This window comes from Bufo gargarizans, chromosome 3, assembly GCF_014858855.1.
Source record: "Bufo gargarizans isolate SCDJY-AF-19 chromosome 3, ASM1485885v1, whole genome shotgun sequence".
NCBI lineage: Eukaryota > Metazoa > Chordata > Amphibia > Anura > Bufonidae > Bufo > Bufo gargarizans.
The window spans coordinates 293,957,527-293,979,782 of record NC_058082.1 but is presented as its reverse complement, the minus strand read 5'-3'; the positions used below and the strand labels follow the sequence as shown (position 1 = coordinate 293,979,782).

The window sequence follows — 22,256 nt, the reverse complement described above, 5'->3', positions numbered from 1 at the left end:
GTGGATACATATATCTAAGGACACTGAATCCTGATAATCAAGGAAAAAGGCACCTACATTCTATTCCTAATTGGAACACTGTTTAAAATCACGGCACTATAGCAGCAGCATAATGCGGGCCTTCTAACATCAACCTTAAAGGGCCACAGTGCTGTTTCCATCAATTTCCAATTAGATTGCCTTGTGTGGTAGATATTCAACTATACTGCAGTGATCGCTATATTTACATTTATATCTACAAATCCAAGCGGGACACTGGTGTTTTTGTTATATTCTCATGCATTTGGTTGCTGCATATTTCATATTCAGATATTTTGATGTATATGTTTTATGTGTATTTTAGGGGTTTGTTTTTATATTATTTTTAATAAATTAAATTTACATCATCCAACAGTGTTTTCCTTTTGAGTGTGCCCCCTCATCTATTTATTTATGATAAGGAAAGGTCATCAATATCAGATCGGTGGGGGTCTGACTTTTGGCACCCCTGACGATCAGCTGTTTGATGGGGCTGCAGTGCTTGTGCAAGCCCTGCGTTCTCTTCAATGTTTACCTGCATGCCATCAACATTGTAGTGGTGGTGCAGTGTAATTACACCTTTTTGTCCTATTTACTGGATTGGGACAAACAGTTGATAGGCAGGGTGCCAACTGATCTGAAATTGATGACTATCCTGTGGATAGATCAATTTCCTAAAACTGGAATACACCTTTAACTCTTCACATAACAGACCAGAACCCTAAAAGTAGGGGGTGCCCTCACACAGTGTGGATTTTGTTGCAGAAATTTCTGAGACTGAAAATCAGTTCCATTCATTTGAATGAGGTGGCAAGTGTGTGGACTACTTTAACCCTTAGGATACCAGAGGTTTTTTCGTTTTCATTTTTCTTTCCTATTTTTCTGGAGACAACTTTTTTAGATTTCCTTTCACATAGCTGTATGAGGGCTTATTTTTTTTCAGGACAATTTGTGCTTTCTAATGCCACCATTAATTATGGCATACAAATGTAGTGGGAAGCGGTAAAAAAATTCCAAATTAGGTTGAATTGGGAAAAAACGCTATTCCTCCACCATTTTATGGGTTTTGTTCCCACGGCGTTCTGTTGGCGGCAAAACTGACCTGTGCCCTTCATTCTCTGTGACAGTACAATTACAACGATACCCCATATGTATAGGTTTTTTATGTCTAAATAGTGTAAAAATACATTTAAACTTTGAAAAACAAACTTTTTTTACATCACCATAACTGAGCTGTGTGGGGACTCGTAGTTTTTATTGATACTATTTTGGAGTGTGTGTGGCTTTTTAATCACATTTAATAAAAAAAATTGGGGGTAAGAGAAGCAATGAAAAAAACATGACAAATTGGACATTTTGACCCTTTTTCCCATTACACCATTCGCAGTATTGGAAAAATATTTTTATATTTTAATAGTACAGGCGTTTTAGGTCGTGGTTATACCTAAGATATTTATATTTTTTGTTATTTAGGTATTTTTTTATTTATTATTTCTACAGTTTTATTTTACTTTTTTTGCAATGATTTAGAAGCTCATATACGAGCCTACAAAATGCATTCTTTATTTTTTAATCTTGAACAATTTAATTTTTAAATTGCACTGAATTTTACTAAATTACTGACTATTGCTCATTTCTTATGTTGGCCTTCAACCTGGTTGCCAAAATAAGAATTGCAGCATGAATGCCCTGGGTCTCTGCAGTGAGACCCAGTGCATTCAAACCAATTACCGGCATCCTCACTGGCCACAGAGGATGTCGGTAAGATTTCTGGAAGCGCGAGCTTCTGGGTTTTTGACACTTTAGATGTCGTGATCTCACTTGATCACGGCATCTAAAGGCTTTAATTACAGAGATTGGCATTATTGCCGGTTGTGATAATTACATGGTTACATAGTTAATACGGTTGAAAAAAGACTTACCGGTAAGTCCATCAAGTTCAACCAAGGGATAGGTGGGGATGCGAATCCCAGAAGGAAGTGAGGTCTCTGCTGTTTGAAACAGCAGAGACCTGCCGGCCATGACGCCCACTGCACGTGCGAGCGGGCGCCATGTTTGCCTATCGCTACAGCAGCGTGAATGTACGGAGCTGGTAGACAAAGGGTTACGCTCCATCCAAGGGAATGGAACCGATTTTCAGTCGCCAAAATTTCTGCAACAAAATCTGCAACATGTAAAGGTGCCCTAAATGGCATGGATAGCTAATTGGAAGACACTATCCACAGTGCCTCCCTGCCTTAGGCCTCATGCACACGACCGTTGTGTGCATCCGTGGCCGTTGTGCCGTTTTCCGTTTTTTTTCACGGACCCATTGACTTTCAATGGGTCCGTGGAAAAATCGGAAAATGCACCGTTTGGCAGCCGCATCCGTGAGCCGTGTTTCCTGGCCGTGAAAAAAATATGACCTGTCCTATTTTTTTCACGGCCAACGGTTCACGGGCCCATTCAAGTCAATGGGTCCGTGAAAGAACACGGATGCACACAAGATTGGCATCCGTGTCCGTGATCCGTGGCCGTAGGTTTTAGTTTCATACAGACGGATCCGAAGATCCGTCTGCATAAAAGCTTTTTCAGAGCTGAGTTTTCACTTCGTGAAAACTCAGATCCGACAGTATATTCTAACACAGAGGCGTTCCCATGGTGATGGGACGCTTCTAGTTAGAATACACTACAAACTGTGTACAAGACTGCCCCCTGCTGCCTGGCAGCACCCGATCTCTTACAGGGGGATATGATAGTACAATTAACCCCATCAGGTGCGGCACCTGAAGGGGTTAATTGTACTATCATATCCCCCTGTAAGAGATCAGGGCTGCCAGGCAGCAGGGGGCAGACCCCCCCCCCTCCCCAGTTTGAATATCATTGTGCGCCCCCCCCCCTCCCCTGTTGTTAACTCGTTGGTGGCCAGTGTGCGCACCCCCCTCTCTCCCTCCCTCTATTGTTTTAATACATTGGGGCCAGTGTGCGCGCGCCCCCCCAACCCCCCCCCTCCCTCCCTCTATTGTTTTAATACATTGGGGCCAGTGTGCGCACCCCCCCAACCCCCCTCCCTCTATTGTAATAATAGCATTGGGGCCAGTGTGCGCAGACCCCCCCCCGATCATCGGTGGCAGCGGAGTAGAAGATTTTCATACTTACCTGGCTGCTGGCTGCTGCGATGTCTGCGTCCGGCCGGGAGCTCCTCCTACTGGTAAGTGACAGCAATGCGCCGCACAGACCTGTCACTTACCAGTAGGAGGAGCTCCCGGCCGGACACAGAGATCGCAGCAGCCAGCAGCCAGGTAAGTATGAATCTTCTACTCCGCTGCCACCGATGATCGGGGGGGGGGGGGGGGCACACTGGCCCCAATGCTATTATTACAATAGAGGGAGGGAGGGGGGGGGGGTTGGGGGGGCGCGCACACTGGCCCCAATGCTATTATTACAATAGAGGGAGGGAGGGGGGGGCGCGCACACTGGCCCCAATGCTATTATTACAATAGAGGGAGGGAGGGGGGTGCGCACACTGGCCACCAACGAGTTAACAACAGGGGAGGGGGGGCCCACTGGCCACCAATGAGTTAAAAACAAGGGGGGGGTCTGCCCCCTGCTGCCTGGCAGCACCTGCCAGGCAGCAGGGGACAGTCATGTACACAGTTTTTTTGTATATTCTAACCTGAAGCGTCTCCATCACCATGGGAACGCCTCTGTGTTAGAATATACTGTCGGAAATGAGTTTCACGATGTAGCTCATATCCGACAGTATATTCTAACATAGAGGCGTTCCCATGGTGATGGGGACGCTACAAGTTAAAATATACCATCGGATTGGAGAAAACTCCAATCCGATGGTATAACAGAACTCCAGACTTTACATTGAAAGTCAATGGGGACGGATCCGTTTGAAATGGCACCATATTGTGTCAACATCAAACGGATCCGTCCCCATTGACTTGCATTGTAATTCAGGACGGATCCGTTTGGCTCCGCACGGCCAGGCGGACACCAAAATGACTTTTTTTTCATGTCCGTGGATCCTCCAAAAATCAAGGAAGACCCACGGACGGAAAAACGGTCACGGATCACCGACCAACGGAACCCCGTTTTGCGGACCGTGAAAAAAAACGTCCGTGTGCATGAGGCCTTATGCTTATGGTTTGTTGTGTTGATAGTGAACGTTTATTATGTACAGTTAAAGTTTTTCTTACAGTTTATATATACTCAGCCACTAAAGCACCCCCAATAAGTAGCACCGACTTATTTGCTCAAACCTGAATATACTTTATTTTTTTAAATTGAAGGTTAAAGTGCTTGCCCATGAAGAATATAGTCCATAATCATAAACATTATTTGTATTTCCACTTATTAAAAATAACGCTTCTATCTTTAAATATTCAAAGAGTTATATTAGAATAGCTCCACCTGTTTCTACTGAACAGCCTTTCTGTGACCACCTTAGTAAATGTGCCAAGGTGGACACACATGCTCAGTGCTGCCTCTCTCTGCTGGTGTCCCTGGTGTGGTGAGAAGCAGAAAAGATGCTGCAGCTTCAGAGGCAGCCAGCTCACTAAAACAGAGACCTCTAACCCAAAAGAGGAGCTCATGCTCAGCTATTTTTGGACCTTCCATGGAAGTCAATGGAGACAGCCACGCATGCTCTGCCACCTCTCTGTTCAGGAAGGGTTAAGACATTGAGGATATACAACAAGAGAATACAGAGATGGAAGATTGAATGTGCCGATAATGCACGTATATAGGATGGATTCACTTACTTGCTAAGCTGGTAGTCAGTCCCTCTAACAAAGTGCAGTTTCTCCAAAGGTACTCCAATACTTTGTAGCATGGCTTTGATAACGTTCTCATAATAGCGGGTGCGAAGCTCCAGCAGCTCCCAAGGTGCCTTCATATTATCTAGATAGGCATGGAGGTCTGCAAACAAGATTGTTACCTAGAGACAAAAACCAAACACATATATAGATAGAAAGCATGTCCCATTTTCTTTCGTTCTGGTCCAATTTTACACTTGGGAAGTCAGTACCTACCTCACAACCAGCCTTTAGGAAGTCAGCAATTTTGGACATTGGAACAAAATAAGCTACATGAGGTTTTCCTGTAGTGGCTGTGCCCCAGTATACTTTAAGCTCCCGCTCCTTTAGGAGTTCTTTTAGCTTGTCCTCGCCTAGAACTTCCTAGAACACAAAGAATGCACAAATCAGAGATCCGGGAACACACGCAACATGCATAGCCAAATTCAAATGCGACATTTCACAATCCAGAGCTCGTTTCGAGCACAGAAGTCGAGGAGCGAGCAGAGATAACTAATTATTGCATTTTAAAAAAACGTAGTCTGGTAGTGGATTATATTTTTAGTTTTCTTAAGGTTCTCCACGTTTACGCTGGTATTCTTCTGCTGGATCCCCACTTTTTTTGATCAGCAAATATTCTGCAACTGATTTGGCTTCACCTGTACTTTATATATACTGTATATTATTGCAATTTTCCTTTTTTTTAATCTTGTATTTTCAATGTTACTTTCATGTCTAGCACCATAAAATGATGTAAAATTACTTAACCATGCTGCCGTTAAAATAAACAAAAGTTATAAGGCCAGTTCACACTGAGTTCTCTGGCTCTGATTTTAGAGTGGTTCTGCCTCAAAATCAGCTCCAAAAAATGTCTCAAAACAGCCTCCTGTTCATTTCAATGGGAAGTAGCATGCACTATCTTGGGGCAGAGGCAGCACTGAATTGAAATGAAAAGGGAGCAAAAAAAAAAAAAACCTGCTCTATGTAAGGCCTCTTGCACATGACAGTGTGCCCCCCGTGGCAGTATTGCGGCTGCATACGGCGGATCTGCAATACACGGGGCACCGGCCGTGTGCATTCCGCATCACGGATGCAGACTCAGTGGCAAATCCGGAGATACGGAACAGAACACTACAGAAGCACTACAGAGTGATTTCGTGGGGTTCCGTTCTGCAAAAAGAGAGGAATTGTCCTATCTTTTTGCAGGACAGACGGATTGCGGACCTCCGTCAAGTGAATAGGGTTGCGATCCGCATGCGGCATCCCCACGGTCGGTGCCTGTGCATTGCAGACCGCAATTTGCGGTTCGCAACCCAGGCATGGCCAGCACAAGTTTGTGTACAAGAGGCCTAAATCCATGAATTTTTTGTGCGTTTTCCATGCACTTTTTTGCCGCAGATCTGTTTAAAAAACAGTTTTGTACTGAACACCCATTAGTTAAAAAGAAAAAAAAACGCCAAAAACTGCGTTTTTTCACGCTGAAAAAAAAAAAATATAATATGCAGATTCTGTGCTGATTTTTTTTTTTTTTAAGTGTGTTTTAAAAAAAACAGTGTGAACTGCCCCTAAAATTTTAGTGAACCTGTTATGGAGAACAAGCATTTCTTTAAATGCTCATCCCCAATAATCAACCCGATTTTTGGTCTGTGTAAAAGTGTGTATGAAGTCTGCACATACTAAAAATATTATTTTTAAGCGTGCATATAACTTTCTGCTTGGGTCACACTTTTACCCAATAATATAAAAGTTTGTGATATTTTTTGAAAAATTACAATTTAATGCAAAGTTGCAAGAAAGGGTCTGTGTGTATAAAGAGCTCAGTGGCATTTGGACAGTGTGTTGGGGCTCTACTTTCAGAAAATAAATGGGTGTGTGTGTGGGGGAGTAGGTTTTAGTCTATTTACTTGTCAAAAGTGTGAAAAATGTCCCAGCTAGAAACTGCGCAAAAGGGTTAAAATGACCTGAATTATTAAGTAAAACGGTAAGTAAAATGTACAGACCTGCAGGTTGCGTGTAACAAGCTGTAGTTTTCCTTCAGGGGTCAGACATTCACCCATTCTGACTTGTTTGCAGGGCCCAATCCAATATAAGGATGCTGACAAAAAAAAAGAGCATATTATAATATAAACTTCTTCATATAGACAAGCCGTCAGTCCATCGTAGACAACATCCCACAAATACACTGAAAACACATGAGGAGTATGAGACCCAAGTCTTCTACAGAAATGTGTACATGATAATAGGCCACGTGAGCACAGGTCATGCGGCATTTCAGCCACTAAACATCACTTCCGGACCTTGAGCGGGAGAAGTCACAAATCTGTCAGGTTAGGCCACGCTGACATCTCTGTTTAGGAGATTCGGCAGGCTGCTCTGTGCTGGATCCCCACTGATGGCAAGGAATTCTGGCAGTGATCCAGCTGATTTCCACCATAAATGTCAGGCTTCGGCCTCATGCACGCGACCGTTGTTTTGGCCCGCATCCGAGCCGCAGTTTTTGCAGCTCGGATGCGGACCCATTCACTTCAATGGGGCCGCAAAATATGCGGACAGCACTCCATGTGCTGTCCGCATCCGTTGCTCCGTTCAGTAGCTCCGCAAAAAAAAATATAACATGTCCTATTCTTGTCCGTTTTGCGGACAAGAATAGGCATTTCTACAATGGGCCGCCCGTTCCGTTCCGCAAATTGCGGAAGGCACATGGGCGGCTTCCGGTTTTTTTTGTGGACCGCAAAAAAACTGAGCGGTCGTGTGCATGAGGCCTTCTGCAGAGCAAAAAACATTGCAGGCAACGTTTTTTTTTATATGGCCATCAGCCGGCATTTGTGCTTGATCAGGTTTCACCCCACTGGCCTTTCCATCAGGGGGTATATGTTGGAATAATCAAAAACAGCATTCACATGTCACACTTGATTGCCCTTACTCCCGCAATGGGACAGATCTGCTCTTTGAATGTCCTAATCATTAACAGGTGTCATTACCTTCAAATGGACAAGGTGTCGTCTTAAGGAACTTCTTTCAACTGCTGAGACTGGGGGCGATTTATAACTTAAAAGTTCATATGTTGCCTGCATGCGGCTTCCTTTTTTGTATTTATTGTGTTATTTTCAATAAAAAGAGATTGAAGGGGGAAAAATAAAAAATAAAAAAAAATAAAAAAGCATTCACATGTTCATTCCCATCACAAGAGACATACAGGGGAAAATTTATCAAAACCGTGCAAAGGAAAACTGGCTTAGTTGCCGATAGTAACCAGATTCCACCTTCCATTTTCCTACAGAGCTCTGAAGATGAAAGGTGGAATCTGATTGGATGCTAATGGGAATTAAGCCAGTTTTCCTTTCACCAATTTTGATAAATCTCTCCCACAGAGTCCAAAGGATTCAGCTTTGAACTCTGTTTGATCCGCTTGCCATTCATTTCCATATTTTTTAACCAGACAGAAAAGGTTAGTAGACTGTGCTATTCTGTATGGGATAAATAATAAAAATAAATGGCGAGCTGGTCAAATTGAGGACTCTGTGGGGAGATTTACCAAAATTTGTGCCAAGGAAAAACCAGTTTAGGTGCCCATAGCAACCGATCAGATTCCACCTTTCATTTTTCAAAGGAGCTCTGAAAAATGAAAGGTGGAATCTGATTGGTTGATAATGGCAACTAAGCCAGTTTTTCTCCTGTATGTCTGATTGAAGTGAATGTGTTAGGCGAGCGAGTATTCCGCACGGGTGCAATGTAAATGCATTGCGTCTGCACTGAATCCGGACCCATTCATTTCGATAGGGCTGTGTACATGAGCGTTGTTTTTCGCACATCACTTGTGCATTGCATGAAAAATCACAGCACGTTCTATATTCTGCGTTTTTCACGCAACGGTGGCCCCATAGAAGTGAATGGGGCTGTGTGAAAACCGCATCGCATCCGCAAGCAAGTGCAGATGCGATGCATTTTTCACGGATGGCTGCTAAGAGATGTTGTTTGTAAACCTTCAGTTTTTTATCACGCACGTGAAAAACGCATCAATGCGCATTTCACCTGCGCGATAAAAACTGAACGCAATCGCAGGCAAAACTGGATGAACTTGTTTTCGAAATCGCGCATTTTTTTAACTGAACGCATCCTGACCTAATACGTATCGCTCGTTTGCAAGGGGCCTTAGGCCCCATGCACACGGCCGTGTTTCACAGCGTGTGGGGCCGTGTGCCGGAGGCGAGGACCGCGGTGCGACTGGATCCCTCTGCCGCCGAGACAGCATGGAGCCACGGCCGGATCCACGGGTTGCAACCGTGACGCCGTGCGCTCCTGCCTGCTGCGCCGCCGCACACTACAGTAAACACGGCTGGTATGTCTATGTAATGGAGAGGCCAGAGGGGGGCTAAAATGCAATGTGAACCAGCCCTATGCTATTCAGACTGTGAGGTTGACAGGAGTGATCATATACACCGCTGCACAGGGGCTGCCGAAGCTGCAACCATGACGACCCCAACTACCCCACCGGACAGCTGCTCAGTGATTGGCTAGAGCAGTCATATGCAGCTAATTATTTTTTGCCATGGACATTGGGGAGGCTCCAGTAGAAAATGCTTGTCAAGCCATGTATGAGATCACATAGAGGAGGCTCAAGGGCTTCTGAAAAGTTGGTTGATTTATCAAAACTGGAGTAAAGTAGAACTGGCTTAGTTGTCCATAGCAACCAACCAGATTTCACCTTTCATTTTTCAGAGTTTTCCTTTGCACCAATTTTGATAGATATCCACCATGATGTCACTACATGACACAGACCCAAGTAATGTTAAAGGGGTTGTCCCATGAAAAATATTCTGCAGTTTTCAAACCAGCAACTGGATCGGAATACTTTTGTAACTGCATGTAATTAAAGGGAACCTGTCACCTGGAAAACACATATTAAACCAACCACAGTACCTTAAAGGGACACTGACAGGTCGAATAAGCATAATTAGCTGTATATATGTATGCACAGGTCTTCTATTGTGTAATAAAAACATATAAGTCTAACCCCTGTCCACTTTATGAATACTGTAAAATGATGTTTTATAACCTGATAGAATTGCTCGTCTTTCTGCCCAAGGGGCGGCGTTTCAGCTTTACTTCTGCACAGGCAGCCGCCCCCCAACCGCCGCCCAGCTCATCAATATTTACTTTGCTGGGCGGCTTCTGCTGTCCCCGACGTTCCGAGATCCGGCGCATGTGCCCGGCACCCTCACTGGCCGGGATCACATCGCGCCTGCGTCACCTCTGCTTCTTTGAGGCAGCTTCAGCCTCTGCGTTCTGTGCCTGTGCCGGGCACTTTTCTCAGCAGCGCAGAAGCCGCCCAGCGAAGTGAATATTGATGAGCTTCAAAACGGCGGTTGGGGGGAGGCTGGCTGGGCAGAAGTAAAGCTGAAACGCCGCCCCTTGGGCAGAAAGACAAGCAATTCTATCAGGTTATAAAACATCATTTTACAGTATTCATAAAGTGGACAGGGGTTAGACTTATATGTTTTTATTACACAATAGAAGACCTGTGCATACATATATACAGCTAATTATGCTTATTCGGCCTGTCCCTTTAAAGTATCCCCCAGTTAGTGTTGCTAGTTATGATTTTTTTCCCCTCATATTTGTTAAAAATCGCAGTTTTAATGTCTGTTGGCACCTTCTCCAAGTCAGGCTTGAATTCACGGGGGAAGCGGCCTCCTTGCTTCAAGGCACGATAAGCCCGACCCTTACCCCTCCTCTCTACATTGTGATGGACATCTTGCCGTGATGCCGGGACCGCGCTCCTCTTGCGCATGTGCCGTGCGCTGCCTGTTACAGAGCGATCCCAGCTCCCTTACTCACCGCCTTCATTTTTCAGACTGCGCATGCGCCGTTCAGTTCCACCGTGCTTGCGCCCAGCAGTCGCTTCTCGTATTTAGCGTGAGCGTGATCACTGGCGTGCGTTCTCCAGCGCCTAAAGCCAGTGATCACGCTCACGCTAAAGACGAGAAGCAACAGCCGGGCGCAAACGCGATGGAACTGAACGGCGCATGCGCTGTCTGCAAAATGTAGGCGGTGAGTGAGGGAGCCAGGATAGCGCTGTAACAGGCAGCGCACGGCGCATGCGCGAGAAGAGCGCAGTCCCGGCAAGATGTCCATTACAATGTAGAGAAGAGGGGTAAGGGTCGGGCTTATCGTGCCTTGAAGCAAGGAGGCCGCTTACCCTTGACTTCAAGCCTGAAGTCAAGGGCTTTAATGCCAACAGACATTAAAACTGCGATTTTAAAGGGCTTCTGTCACCCCCCATTTAGCCATTTTCAGTATCGGACATTAGCTATTTGCTAATGTCAGTTGAGTCCACATATATCACTCTTAGGCCCCATGCACACGGCCGTGTTTTCACAGCCGTGTGCGGGCCGTGGAACCGCGGCCTGGATCCCTCCTGAGAGCAGGAGCGCACGGCGTCACTGGTTGCTATGACGCCGTGCGCCCCCTGCTACCGGCACAGTACAGTAATACACTGGTATAGATCGTACCGTGCGCTCCTGCTCTCAGGAGGGATCCAGGCCACGGTTCCACGGCCTGCACACGGCTGTGAAACACGGCCGTGTGCATGGGGCCTTACTTCTCTCTCTGCTGTAATTTCTTTAAAAATCATACTTTTATAATATGCTAATTACTTCACTACCAGCAAGTTGGGTGGTTACTTGCTGGTAGCCGCCGCATCCTCGGACTATAAACATGCTCCTCCTCCACTTGATAGACAGGGCCAGCGAGCGCTCTCCTCCTCCCGCTGGCCCTGTCTGCCCATGAAATCCCACGCCTGCGCCGTAACGGTCCTCATTCGGCGCAGGCGCTCTGAGAAAAGGATGATCGCTTGTCCGCTCCTTTCTCAGTGCGCCTGCGCCGATGACGTCAGCCTACACCTATATCTATATATCACATATAAATAAATTAATATATATATCACATATAAATAAATATCACACATACATTGATATATATCAAACATATCTATATATACTGTACAGACCAAAAGTTTGGACACACCTTCTCATACAAAGAGTTTTCTTTATTTTCATGACTATGAAAATTGTAGATTCACACTGAAGGCATCAAAACTATGAATTAACACATGTGGAATTATATACATAACAAAAAAGTGTGAAACAACTGAAAATATGTCATATTCTAGGTTCAAAGTAGCCACCTTTTGCTTTGATTACTGCTTTGCATTCTCTTGATGAGCTTCAAGAGGTAGTCACCTGAAATGGTCTTCCAACAGTCTTGAAGGAGTTCCCAGAAATGCGGGTTCAGGTCCGGTGACTGTGGAGGACAGGTCACCTGGCGCAGCACCCCATCACTCTCCTTCATGGTCAAATAGCCCTTACACAGCCTGTAGGTGTGTTTGGGGTCATTGTCCTGTTGAAAAATAAATGATGGTCCAAGTAGACGCAAACCGGATGGAATAGCATGCCGCTGCAAGATGTTGTGGTAGCCATGCTGGTTCAGTATGCCTTCAATTTTGAATAAATCCCCAACAGTGTCACCAGCAAAGCACCCCCACACCATCACACCTCCTCCTCCATGCTTCACAGGTGGGAACCAGGCATGTAGAGTCCATCCATTCACCTTTTATGCGTCCCACAAAGACATGGTGGTTTGAACCAAAGATCTCAAATTTGGACTCATCAGACCAAAGCACAGATTTCCACTGGTCTAATGTCCATTCCTTGTGTTCTTTAGCCCAAATAAGTCTCTTCTGCTTGTTGCCTGTCCTTAGCAGTGGTTTCCTAGCAGATATTCTACCATGAAGGCCTGATTCACACAGTCTCCTCTTAACAGTTGTTCTAGAGATGTGTCTGCTGCTAGAACTCTGTGTGGCATTGACCTGGTCTCTAATCTGAGCTGCTGTTAACCTGCGATTTCTGAGGCTGGTGACTCGGATGAACTTATCCTCCGCAGCAGAGGTGACTCTTGGTCTTCCTTTCCTGGGGCGGTCCGCATGTGAGCCAGTTTCTTTGTAGCGCTTGATGGTTTTTGTGACTGCACTTGGGGACACTTTCAAAGTTTTCATAATTTTTCGGACTGACTGACCTTCATTTCTTAAAGTAATGATTGCCACTCGTTTTTCTTTACTTAGAATTTTTATTATGGCAAGAAAAAAGCAGCTAACAGTCTATTTAGTAGGACTATCAGCTCTATCACCTGACTTCTCCAAAACGCGAACTGATGGTCCCGACCCCATTTATAAGGCAAGAAATCCCACTTATTAAACCTGACAGGGCACACCTGTGAAGTGAAAACCATTTCAGGTGACTACCTCTTGAAGCTCATCAAGAGAATGCCAAGAGTGTGCAAAGCAGTAATCAAAGCAAAAGGTGGCTACTTTGAAGAACCTAGAATATGACATATTTTCAGTTGTTTCACACTTTTTTGTTATGTATATAATTCCACATGTGTTAATTCATAGTTTTGATGCCTTCAGTGTGAATCTACAATTTAATTTTTTAAAATTATAATCGGTTTGAGTCGATATACTTCACAATCTCCTGTTGAAGTGACTCACATGATGTTATATTTTCAACAATGCTCGTTGTTGGCAATTCTATCTCACGAACTCGTTTTCTGGAGTGTGTCATTTTTTTTTTTAAACTTTCTTCTATGATGGACTCTCCTGGGCGTGCAACAGGAAATATGGTAGGAATAGCATCCCGGTTTAGTGCTCTTCCATAGTGAGTCACTCTATAACAATCGGGAGCAAAGTGCTCTGAACAAATCACATACTTATTAGATGTATTTCCTTCTTCTATTTTTCGAGCTAGAGCGTGAATGTCCTCAAAATTTTGTCCGGTCTGTGATAGCCACAAAACTATTCGATCAACATCTCGAGGAAAAGTATGCAATATGATGTTGGGATTTTTTCCTTTATCGCCAGTTCTATTATGGCAGTTTGAAACAATGCAGGATGGCATAGCGATATTATTTTTTAGGCCTCTTTGAACATGTAAGAAATAAAACATTAGGACTATTAGAAATGACACGAAGTATACACGACAACATGAACATTCCAAAGCCAAAAAAGTAATTGCTGGAGTATTAGAACAGGCATCCTCAAAATGCGGCCCAGCAGAAGTTGTAAAACTACTTTCCGCAGCATGCCCAGGCAGCCTACAGCTATCTGCCTGGTGTGAAGTCTACTTTTACAACATTTGGAGGTACTCATTTTGTCGTTGACTGTATTAGAGGTTATATTATTTTAAAAAAATACCTCCGAGGTTATTTTTTTTTTTGTAAAGTCCAAATACAAATCCAATTAGTATTTTCAAATGCAAATTAGCCTCAGTCACTGATGGAGAGTGGTTATTGATCTGCCGATTAAAGTGTTCCATGTCAATCATCATTAGACGCTATGCCATCCTTGATTGACAGGCAAGTGTTCATGTTATACTGCAGGCTATGTGTACTATCTGAATGCAACGCGAACAAAGTGCCGTTCATCGGGCGCTTTCGGAATGGATATAGAAAGTTAAAATGGTATTAACATCTCAGACAATGGGGGCATATCGCTAGGATATACCCGCACCTATATCGAGAATGGGGCCCCCAAAAATGAAGTAGGGCGCACCGGGGCCCAGACTCCATTTCACTTGTATGGAGACGACGGAAATAAAAAAGCAATCGCTCGCATATTTTTGTGGCCCAATGGAAATGAATGGAGGGTTCAATCAATAGGCCCCCATTGTCCGAGATGGGAATACCCCCTTTAACACTGGCCTGTATTTCAAGCACAACATTGAATGTCAAATATGTAGATAGAAATATGCATCTATGTGCGTTATAAAAGACCACATGTTCCTGTAGTCTAAATTTTTTATTGTAAAAAATTTAATTTTTCCAGTAATGGGGCACTCAATATACAAACCTATAGTAAAATGAGTTTATTTAGACATCATTAACGCTACGAAGGCAAAAAGTTAATTACGGTTAATTATGGTCACATAAACACTTCAAGAAATAATATATTGTTTATTTACCTGTGTAACGTACACTCACCTAAAGAATTATTAGGAACACCATACTAATACGGTGTTGGACCCCCTTTTGCCTTCAGAACTGCCTTAATTCTACGTGGCATTGATTCAACAAGGTGCTGATAGCATTCTTTAGAAATGTTGGCCCATATTGATAGGATAGCATCTTGCAGTTGATGGAGATTTGAGGGATGCACATCCAGGGCATGAAGCTCCCGTTCCACCACATCCCAAAGATGCTCTATTGGGTTGAGATCTGGTGACTGTGGGGGCCATTTTAGTACAGTGAACTCATTGTCATGTTCAAGAAACCAATTTGAAATGATTCAAGCTTTGTGACATGGTGCATTATACTGCTGGAAGTAGCCATCAGAGGATGGGTACATGGTGGTCATGAAGGGATGGACATGGTCAGAAACAATGCTCAGGTAGCCCGTGGCATTTAAACGATGGCCAATTGGCACTAAGGGGTCTAAAGTGTGCCCAGAAAACATCCCCCACACCATTACACCACCACCACCACCAGCAGCCTGCACAGTGGTAACAAGGCATGATGGATACATGTTCTCATTCGGTTTACGCCAAATTCGGACTCTACCATTTGAATGTCTCAACAGAAATCAAGACTCATCAGACCAGGCAACATTTTTCCAGTCTTCAACAGTCCAATTTTGGTGAGCAAATTGTAGCCTCTTTTTCCTATTTGTAGTGCAGATGAGTGGTACCCAGTGGGGTCTTCTGCTGTTGTAGCCCACCTTTCTTTCCCATTCTGACATTCAGTTTGGAGTTCAGGAGATTGTCTTGACCAGGACCACAACCCTACATGCATTGAAGCAACTGCCATGTGATTGGTTGACTAGATAATCGCATTAATGAGAAATAGAACAGCTGTTCCTAATAATTCTTTTAAAGAATTATTAGGAACACCTGTTCTATTTCTCATTAATGCGAAATGTGCCCCTTAGTGCCAATTGGCCATCGTTTAAATGCCACGGGCTACCTGAGCATTGTTTCTGACCATATCCATCCCTTCATGACCACCATGTACCCATCCTCTGATGGCTACTTCCAGCAGGATAATGCACCATGTCACAAAGCTCGAATCATTTCAAATTGGTTTCTTGAACATGACAATGAGTTCACTGTACTAAAATGGCCCCCACAGTCACCAGATGTCAACCCAATAGAGCATCTTTGGGATGTGGTGGAACGGGAGCTTCGTGCCCTGGATGTGCATCCCTCAAATCTCCATCAACTGCAAGATGCTATCCTATCTATATGGGCCAACATTTCTAAAGAATGCTATCAGCACCTTGTTGAATCAATGCCACGTAGAATTAAGGCAGTTCTGAAGGCAAAAGGGGGTCCAACACCGTATTAGTATGGTGTTCCTAATAATTCTTTAGGTGAGTGTGTATATATATTAGGGCTGAAACGATTATTCGAATAACTCGATTAAATCGAGTCAAAAAATTCATCGATGCAGTTTCCCTGCATCGAGGAATCGTTCAGATCACGTGATCACGGAGCGGGAGTGAAATTAAGCGTCTCACTCACCGCTTCCGTGTCCTCGGAGGCCAGAGAGGCGTGACTGAGCCCGGCACAGCTGAGGGAGGAGGAGGGAAGTCCTCTCCCTCCCCACTGTGCGCGGCTGCAGTGAAGAACAATGAGGACGAGTATGGAGGAGGAGGGGAGGGACTGTGGCCACTGCGTACCAATGACTGTGGACGGCAAATCCAACATGGGTCCCCCTCCTCCCCCCATCATTGGTGGCGTTCAGTTACGACCGAGCCCAGCAGTGCTTAATGCGCGGTCTACCGATCGGGTAGCCATGGCACTGCCAGGACGCTATGAAGTCCTGGCTGCCATGGTATGATTTAGTGAGCCGAGAGCAGCGCATTATAATCCCGTGCGGCTGTGGCCGGTCGGTCGCTCCTTCTCATAGGTCTGTGCGGCGGCATTGCTAATGCTGTAAGCATTAGCAATCCGCCGCACCAGACAGAAGAAGGAGCGACCGGCCGGCCACAGCGCACGTGCGTACCTAATGCGGCTGATCGTCTGCTCACTACCTAACATACCATGGCAGCCAGGACTTCAGTAGCGTGACTCCTGGCTGCCATGGTAACCGATCGGAGCCCCAGCATTACACTGCTGGGGCTCCGATCGGAACTGACACTGCCACCAATGATGGGGGGGAGGAGGGGGGCCCTGTGGCCACTGCCACCAATGATTAATACTGGGGAGGGAGGGGGGGTTGCGTTACCAGAGGGGGCATATCAGAGGCTGGGGAGGCAGATCAGAGGCTGGGGGGAGGGGGGGAGGCAGATCAGAAGCTGGGGGGAGGGGGGGAGGGAGATCAGAGGCTGGGGGGAGGCAGATCAGAGGCTGGGGGGAGGGGGGGAGGGAGATCAGAGGCTGGGGGAGGCAGATCAGAGGCTGGGGGGGGGGAGGCAGATCAGAGGCTGGGGGGGGAGGCAGATCAGAGGCTGGGGGGGGAGGCAGATCAGAGGCTGGGGGGGGAGGCAGATCAGAGGCTGGGGGGGGAGGCAGATCAGAGGCTGGGGGGGGAGGCAGATCAGAGGCTGGGGGGGAGGCAGATCAGAGGCTGGGGGGGGAGGCAGATCAGAAGCTGGGGGGAGGGGGGGGGAGGCAGATCAGAGGCTGGGGGGGGGAGGCAGATCAGAGGCTGGGGGGGGGGAGGCAGATCAGAGGCTGGGGGGGGGAGGCAGATCAGAGGCTGGGGGGGGAGGCAGATCAGAGGCTGGGGGGGGAGGCAGATCAGAGGCTGGGGGGGGAGGCAGATCAGAGGCTGGGGGGGGAGGCAGATCAGAGGCTGGGGGGGAGGCAGATCAGAGGCTGGGGGGGAGGCAGATCAGAGGCTGGGGGGGGAGGCAGATCAGAGGCTGGGGGGGGGGAGGCAGATCAGAGGCTGGGGGGGGAGGCAGATCAGAGGCTGGGGGGGGGGGCAGATCAGAGGCTGGGGGGGAGGCAGATCAGAGGCTGGGGGGGAGGCAGATCAGAGGCTGGGGGGGAGGCAGATCAGAGGCTGGGGGGGGGAGGCAGATCAGAGGCTGGGGGGGGGGAGTCAGATCAGAAGCTGGGGCAAGCAGATCAGAGGCTGGGGGGAGGCAGATGGAGAGAGAGTGGTTAATGGAGGCTGCAAGCACCACCTTGGCATGTATAAAGTTATTGGTTTAGAGAGGGGTTAATGAAGGCACCTCCAAGGTGCTTTCATTAACCTCTTCAGACCAATAACTTTATACATGCCTAATGCCAAGGTGCTTCCATTAACCCCTCCAAACCCAATGGGCATGTATAAAGTTATTGGTTTGGAGGGGTTAATGGAAGCACCTTGGCATTAGGCATGTATAAAGTTATTAACCCCTTCAAACCAATAACTTTATACATACCTAATTACGTACGTTATTTTAAGTAGCTTTTTCTTATTAGATTACTCGATGAATCGAGAAATATAAATCGATAGAATACTCGATTACAAAAATATTTGTTTACTGCAGCCCTAGTGTATATATATATATATATATATATATATATATATAAAAAATGGGAATATTGGTTATAATCGTTGGTGGTATAGTGTATCTAAATCTACATATAGTAATTTTATGCCCCCTTATACGTTGGTGGTTTTAGTGGAAACGATGGCTGCATGCTTATTAGGCAAATACTTACCTGAAACAAGCATCCAGCGACGTCACCGGACTCTCCGCCTCCTTCCCAGCGATGCCGGCAGAAGCGGGCAAGCGAGCATCCTACTCTCAGAGCACGGAGCAGGCGCAGGATTTTTATGGGCAGACAGGGCCAGCGGGAGGAGGAGAGCGCTCGCTGGCCCTGTCTATCAAGTGGAGGGGGCATGTTTATAGTCCGAGGACGCGGCGGCTACCAGCAAGTAACTGCCCAACTTGCTGGTAGTGAAGTAATTAGCATATTATACAAGTACGGTTTTTAAAGAAATTACAGCACAGAGACAGGTAAGAGTGATATATGTGGACTCATCTGACATTAGCAAATAGCTAATGTCCGATACTGAAAATTGCTAAATGGGGGGTGACAGAAGCCCTTAAACAAATATGAGGAGACAGAATAAGGAAAGAAAATCATGATTAGCAACACACTGGGGGATACTTTAAGGTACTGTGGTTGGTTTAGGCCGCATGCACATGGCCATGAGTGGTCCATGGTGTCCCGGCCTGGATTCCTGCTGACAGCAGGAGCGCACGGCGTCATTGGTTGCTATGACGCTGTGCACTTCATGTTGCCGCTGCACTACAGTAATACACTTATAGATCATACCAGTGTATTACTGTAGTGCAGCGGCGGCATGAAGTGCACGGCGTCATAGCAACCAGTGACGCCGTGCGCTCCTGCTCTCAGCAAGATGCCAGGCCGGGATACCATGGACCACTCATGGCCATGTGCATTCGGCCTTAATGTGTGATTTCCAAGTGACAGGTTCCCTTTAAAAACATAGCATAGCCACTGAGCTATTCTATAAGGCCGAATGCACACGGCCGTGTTCCGCGGCCGAGAGCGGTCTGTGGTATGCCGGCCTGGAATCCTGTTTAGAGCAGGAGCGCACGGCGTCATTGGTTGCTATGACACCGTGCACTTGCTATGACGCCGTGCGCTTCATGCCGCCGCTGCTGTACAGTAATACACTCGTATAGTGCATTACTGTATAGCAGCGGCAGCATGAAGCGCACGGCGTCATAGCAACCAATGACGCCGTGCGCTCCTGCTCTGAACAGGAATCCAGCCCGGCAGACCACGGACTGCTGTCGGCCGTGTGCATTTGGCCTAAAATGTATCTGTATAGCGCCACCTGCTGTTTTTTTCTTATTTCTTTGTCCAGCTCACTGAGAAGCCGCACATGCTCAGTTTTATCCTTCAACTGCTTCCTGAGCTGTGATAGGGGGAGCATGGACACGCCCCCTGAGCTGCAGCAGAAAAGACCCTCCCCTTGAGCTGCCAGCTTTATATAAATCTAGCAGAGCAATGAACGGGGAGATCTCTGGATCCATGTGAGGTACAGGGCTGGTTCTAGCTTTGTTAGAAGCAGATTGGCACGTACTGTATGATATCTGGTTTTCATTTTTTACATCAATCATGGGATAACCCCTTTAAATAAATGCATACTCTACTGCCAGTTACTCCAAGAACAGCTGTGGGCAGGGGGTTCCCCCTTTGTACCCCAAGAGGCTGCTGCATGAGCAAGTGTTGTCATGCAAACAGCACCTTGTGGCTGGCAGACATCGGCTTGTGTGTAGCCATGTTTCCACACCACCACAGGTTACAGCCAAGGTAGAAGGAAGGTTTAACACTTTCTTATCTCCTTGTCCTGGGAGCCTCACCAAGGATGGTCTCCAGTCACTGCACATATGCTGCATGAATCCACAGGGCCTACCTTCTCTAGCACACTGCCTTTCTGCATTCACCGACATCAGGCAGCAGTGCTACACACCCAAGCTCACACAGACACCGGGTCATCCCCTCCCCCCTGCTACTTATAGCAGTCGTGATACACACGGCATCCAGACCACCGGGATGAATAACTTACCGGTACACGTGTTTCTATGTCAGCCCGCAGTTCCTAGTTGCTGATGGTTGCGTCAGACGTTCAGATCGATGCGCTCGACGCTCGTCTAGGAGGGGCTGGCGCTGCTCGCTAATGTGTTGCTCTTAAAGGCATGTGGCACTGGTAACGGTATGTCGTAGAGAGGCAGCCTCCGACCAGTCCCTGTGGGGAGAGAAGGTACACGGGGGCTACCGTATGTGGCCTCGGGGCTTTTAACGTATCTCTTCATAACGGCTTCTTCACTTTTGTAGCTTCCGCCGAGGGACCGCTACGTCTGACCGGGGCCGCCGGGGAGTTTGCTGCTAGTTCTCGGAGGTTGTTTCCCGCCTCACTAACGTTCAATGGTGCACTTGTCACACGTGCGGTTTTGCTTCATTATTTACGTGTGTGAACAGGTTGTACCCAGTGTCGTGAGGTACTTTCACACTTGCGTTAAACTTTTCCGGCACTGAGTTCCGTCCTAGGGGCTCAATAGCGGAAAACAACTGATCAGTGCATTCCGAATAGAGAGAAATCCGTTCAGGATGTCTTCAGTTCAGTCGCTGTACGGTTTTTGGATGGAGAAAATACCGCTGCGGTATTTTCTCTGTTCGAAATTCCGGAACACTTGCTGGAATGCCAGTGCAACGTTACATTACCCTACTTCGTGAGATTTCCCTACCTCGTAACTTCTGGTCGCCCCGGAAATGATGTGAGGAGGCGTGCCGAAGTTGTGCTGATCTGCGCATACGCGAAACGACGGTTCAGGGAAATCTCACAGCAGAGTTCAGCTGGACACCGCGCATGCACCGGAGAGCCTCACCAGCCTTAGAGCAGGGAAAAATAAATATATATTATTTAACAGAAAAAAATGGCCATTAGATCTCCCTACCCCCCACACTGCGCAGGCGCGGAGATCGGATAGATGTTCTGTAGTTAGCTGCGCTTGCGCACTGGGCCATAATTTTTCCCTACCCTAAGGCTGGTGAGGCTCTCCGGTGCATGCACAGTGTCCCGGTGTCAAGCTGAACTCCGCTGTGAGATTTCCCTAAACCGTCGTTTTGCGCTTGCACAGCTTCCGGTGCGACCGGAAGTTACGAGGTTGGGAAATCTCACAAAGTAGGGTAATGTAACGTTACACTGGATCCGGCCCCAAGTGTTCCAGAAAAATGGATCCGGTTTTGCGGTCCTGCGCATGTGAAAAAGATAAATACCGGATCCGATTTTTCAGATGACAAACAGAGAGACGGATCCGTCTACAAATAGTATCTGTTTGCGATGGAACTGCCTGGTGGAATCCAGCGACGCTAATGTGAAAGTAAAGTACCCTAAGCAGCGCTTCCTGTTTTTTTTTTTTTTTTTTGCAGACCTTCGGGCTCATGCACACAAACACATTTTCTTTCTGTGTCTGTTCTGTTTTTTTGGGAACCGTATGTGGAGCCATTTATTTTAATGGGTCTGCAAAAAAACACCCGGAAGTTACTGTGTGCGTTCTGTTTCTGTATGTCCATATTTCCATACCCCCAAAAATAGAACATGTCTTATTATTGTCCACATTACGAACAAGGGATAGGACTGTTCTATTAGGGTGCCAGCTGTTCTGTTCCCCAAAACACCGAATGCACACGGACATCATCAGTATTTTTAGCGGATCCGTTTTTTTTTACATACGGTCGTGTGCACGAGCTCTTAGGGTGATAAAAAGCATGGTTTTTAGGCGATCGATATGCGACAAAAGCTGGGAGATTTCAACTCGGACATCCTGGCATGCAGCTATTCACAATATAAGCCACTGGAGAGATTATTTAGATTTTATTTTTATTTTTTCAAGCTAGGCAATGCATTCCTATGGACTGGGGCACTTTTTAT

General features: G+C 46.4%; 2 protein-coding genes across 3 annotated transcripts in view; one reads left to right on the top strand and one right to left on the bottom strand.

Moving 5' to 3' along the window:
• YARS1 (tyrosyl-tRNA synthetase 1) overlaps positions 1-20,515 on the bottom strand; it is a 54,209-nt gene extending 33,694 nt beyond the window's left edge. The window contains exons 1-4 of one of the 2 annotated variants that reach the window (XM_044286469.1): positions 20,391-20,515; positions 6,803-6,897; positions 5,040-5,186; positions 4,770-4,945 (exon numbers count right to left, since the gene is read on the bottom strand). In XM_044286469.1, coding sequence (XP_044142404.1) covers positions 4,770-4,945; positions 5,040-5,186; positions 6,803-6,859 — 380 coding nt within the window. In that variant the 5' untranslated portion in view covers positions 6,860-6,897; positions 20,391-20,515. Of the gene's footprint in view, positions 1-4,769; positions 4,946-5,039; positions 5,187-6,802; positions 6,898-20,237; positions 20,261-20,390 lie in introns of those variants that run through there. The other variant, XM_044286468.1, reaches the window with a different exon arrangement.
• LOC122932190 (S100P-binding protein-like) overlaps positions 20,465-22,256 on the top strand; it is a 48,612-nt gene continuing 46,820 nt past the window's right edge. Inside the window, exon 1 of the mRNA XM_044286466.1 lies at positions 20,465-20,585. The gene's annotated coding sequence lies outside the window, so the exon portion shown is untranslated. The remainder of the gene's footprint in view (positions 20,586-22,256) is intronic.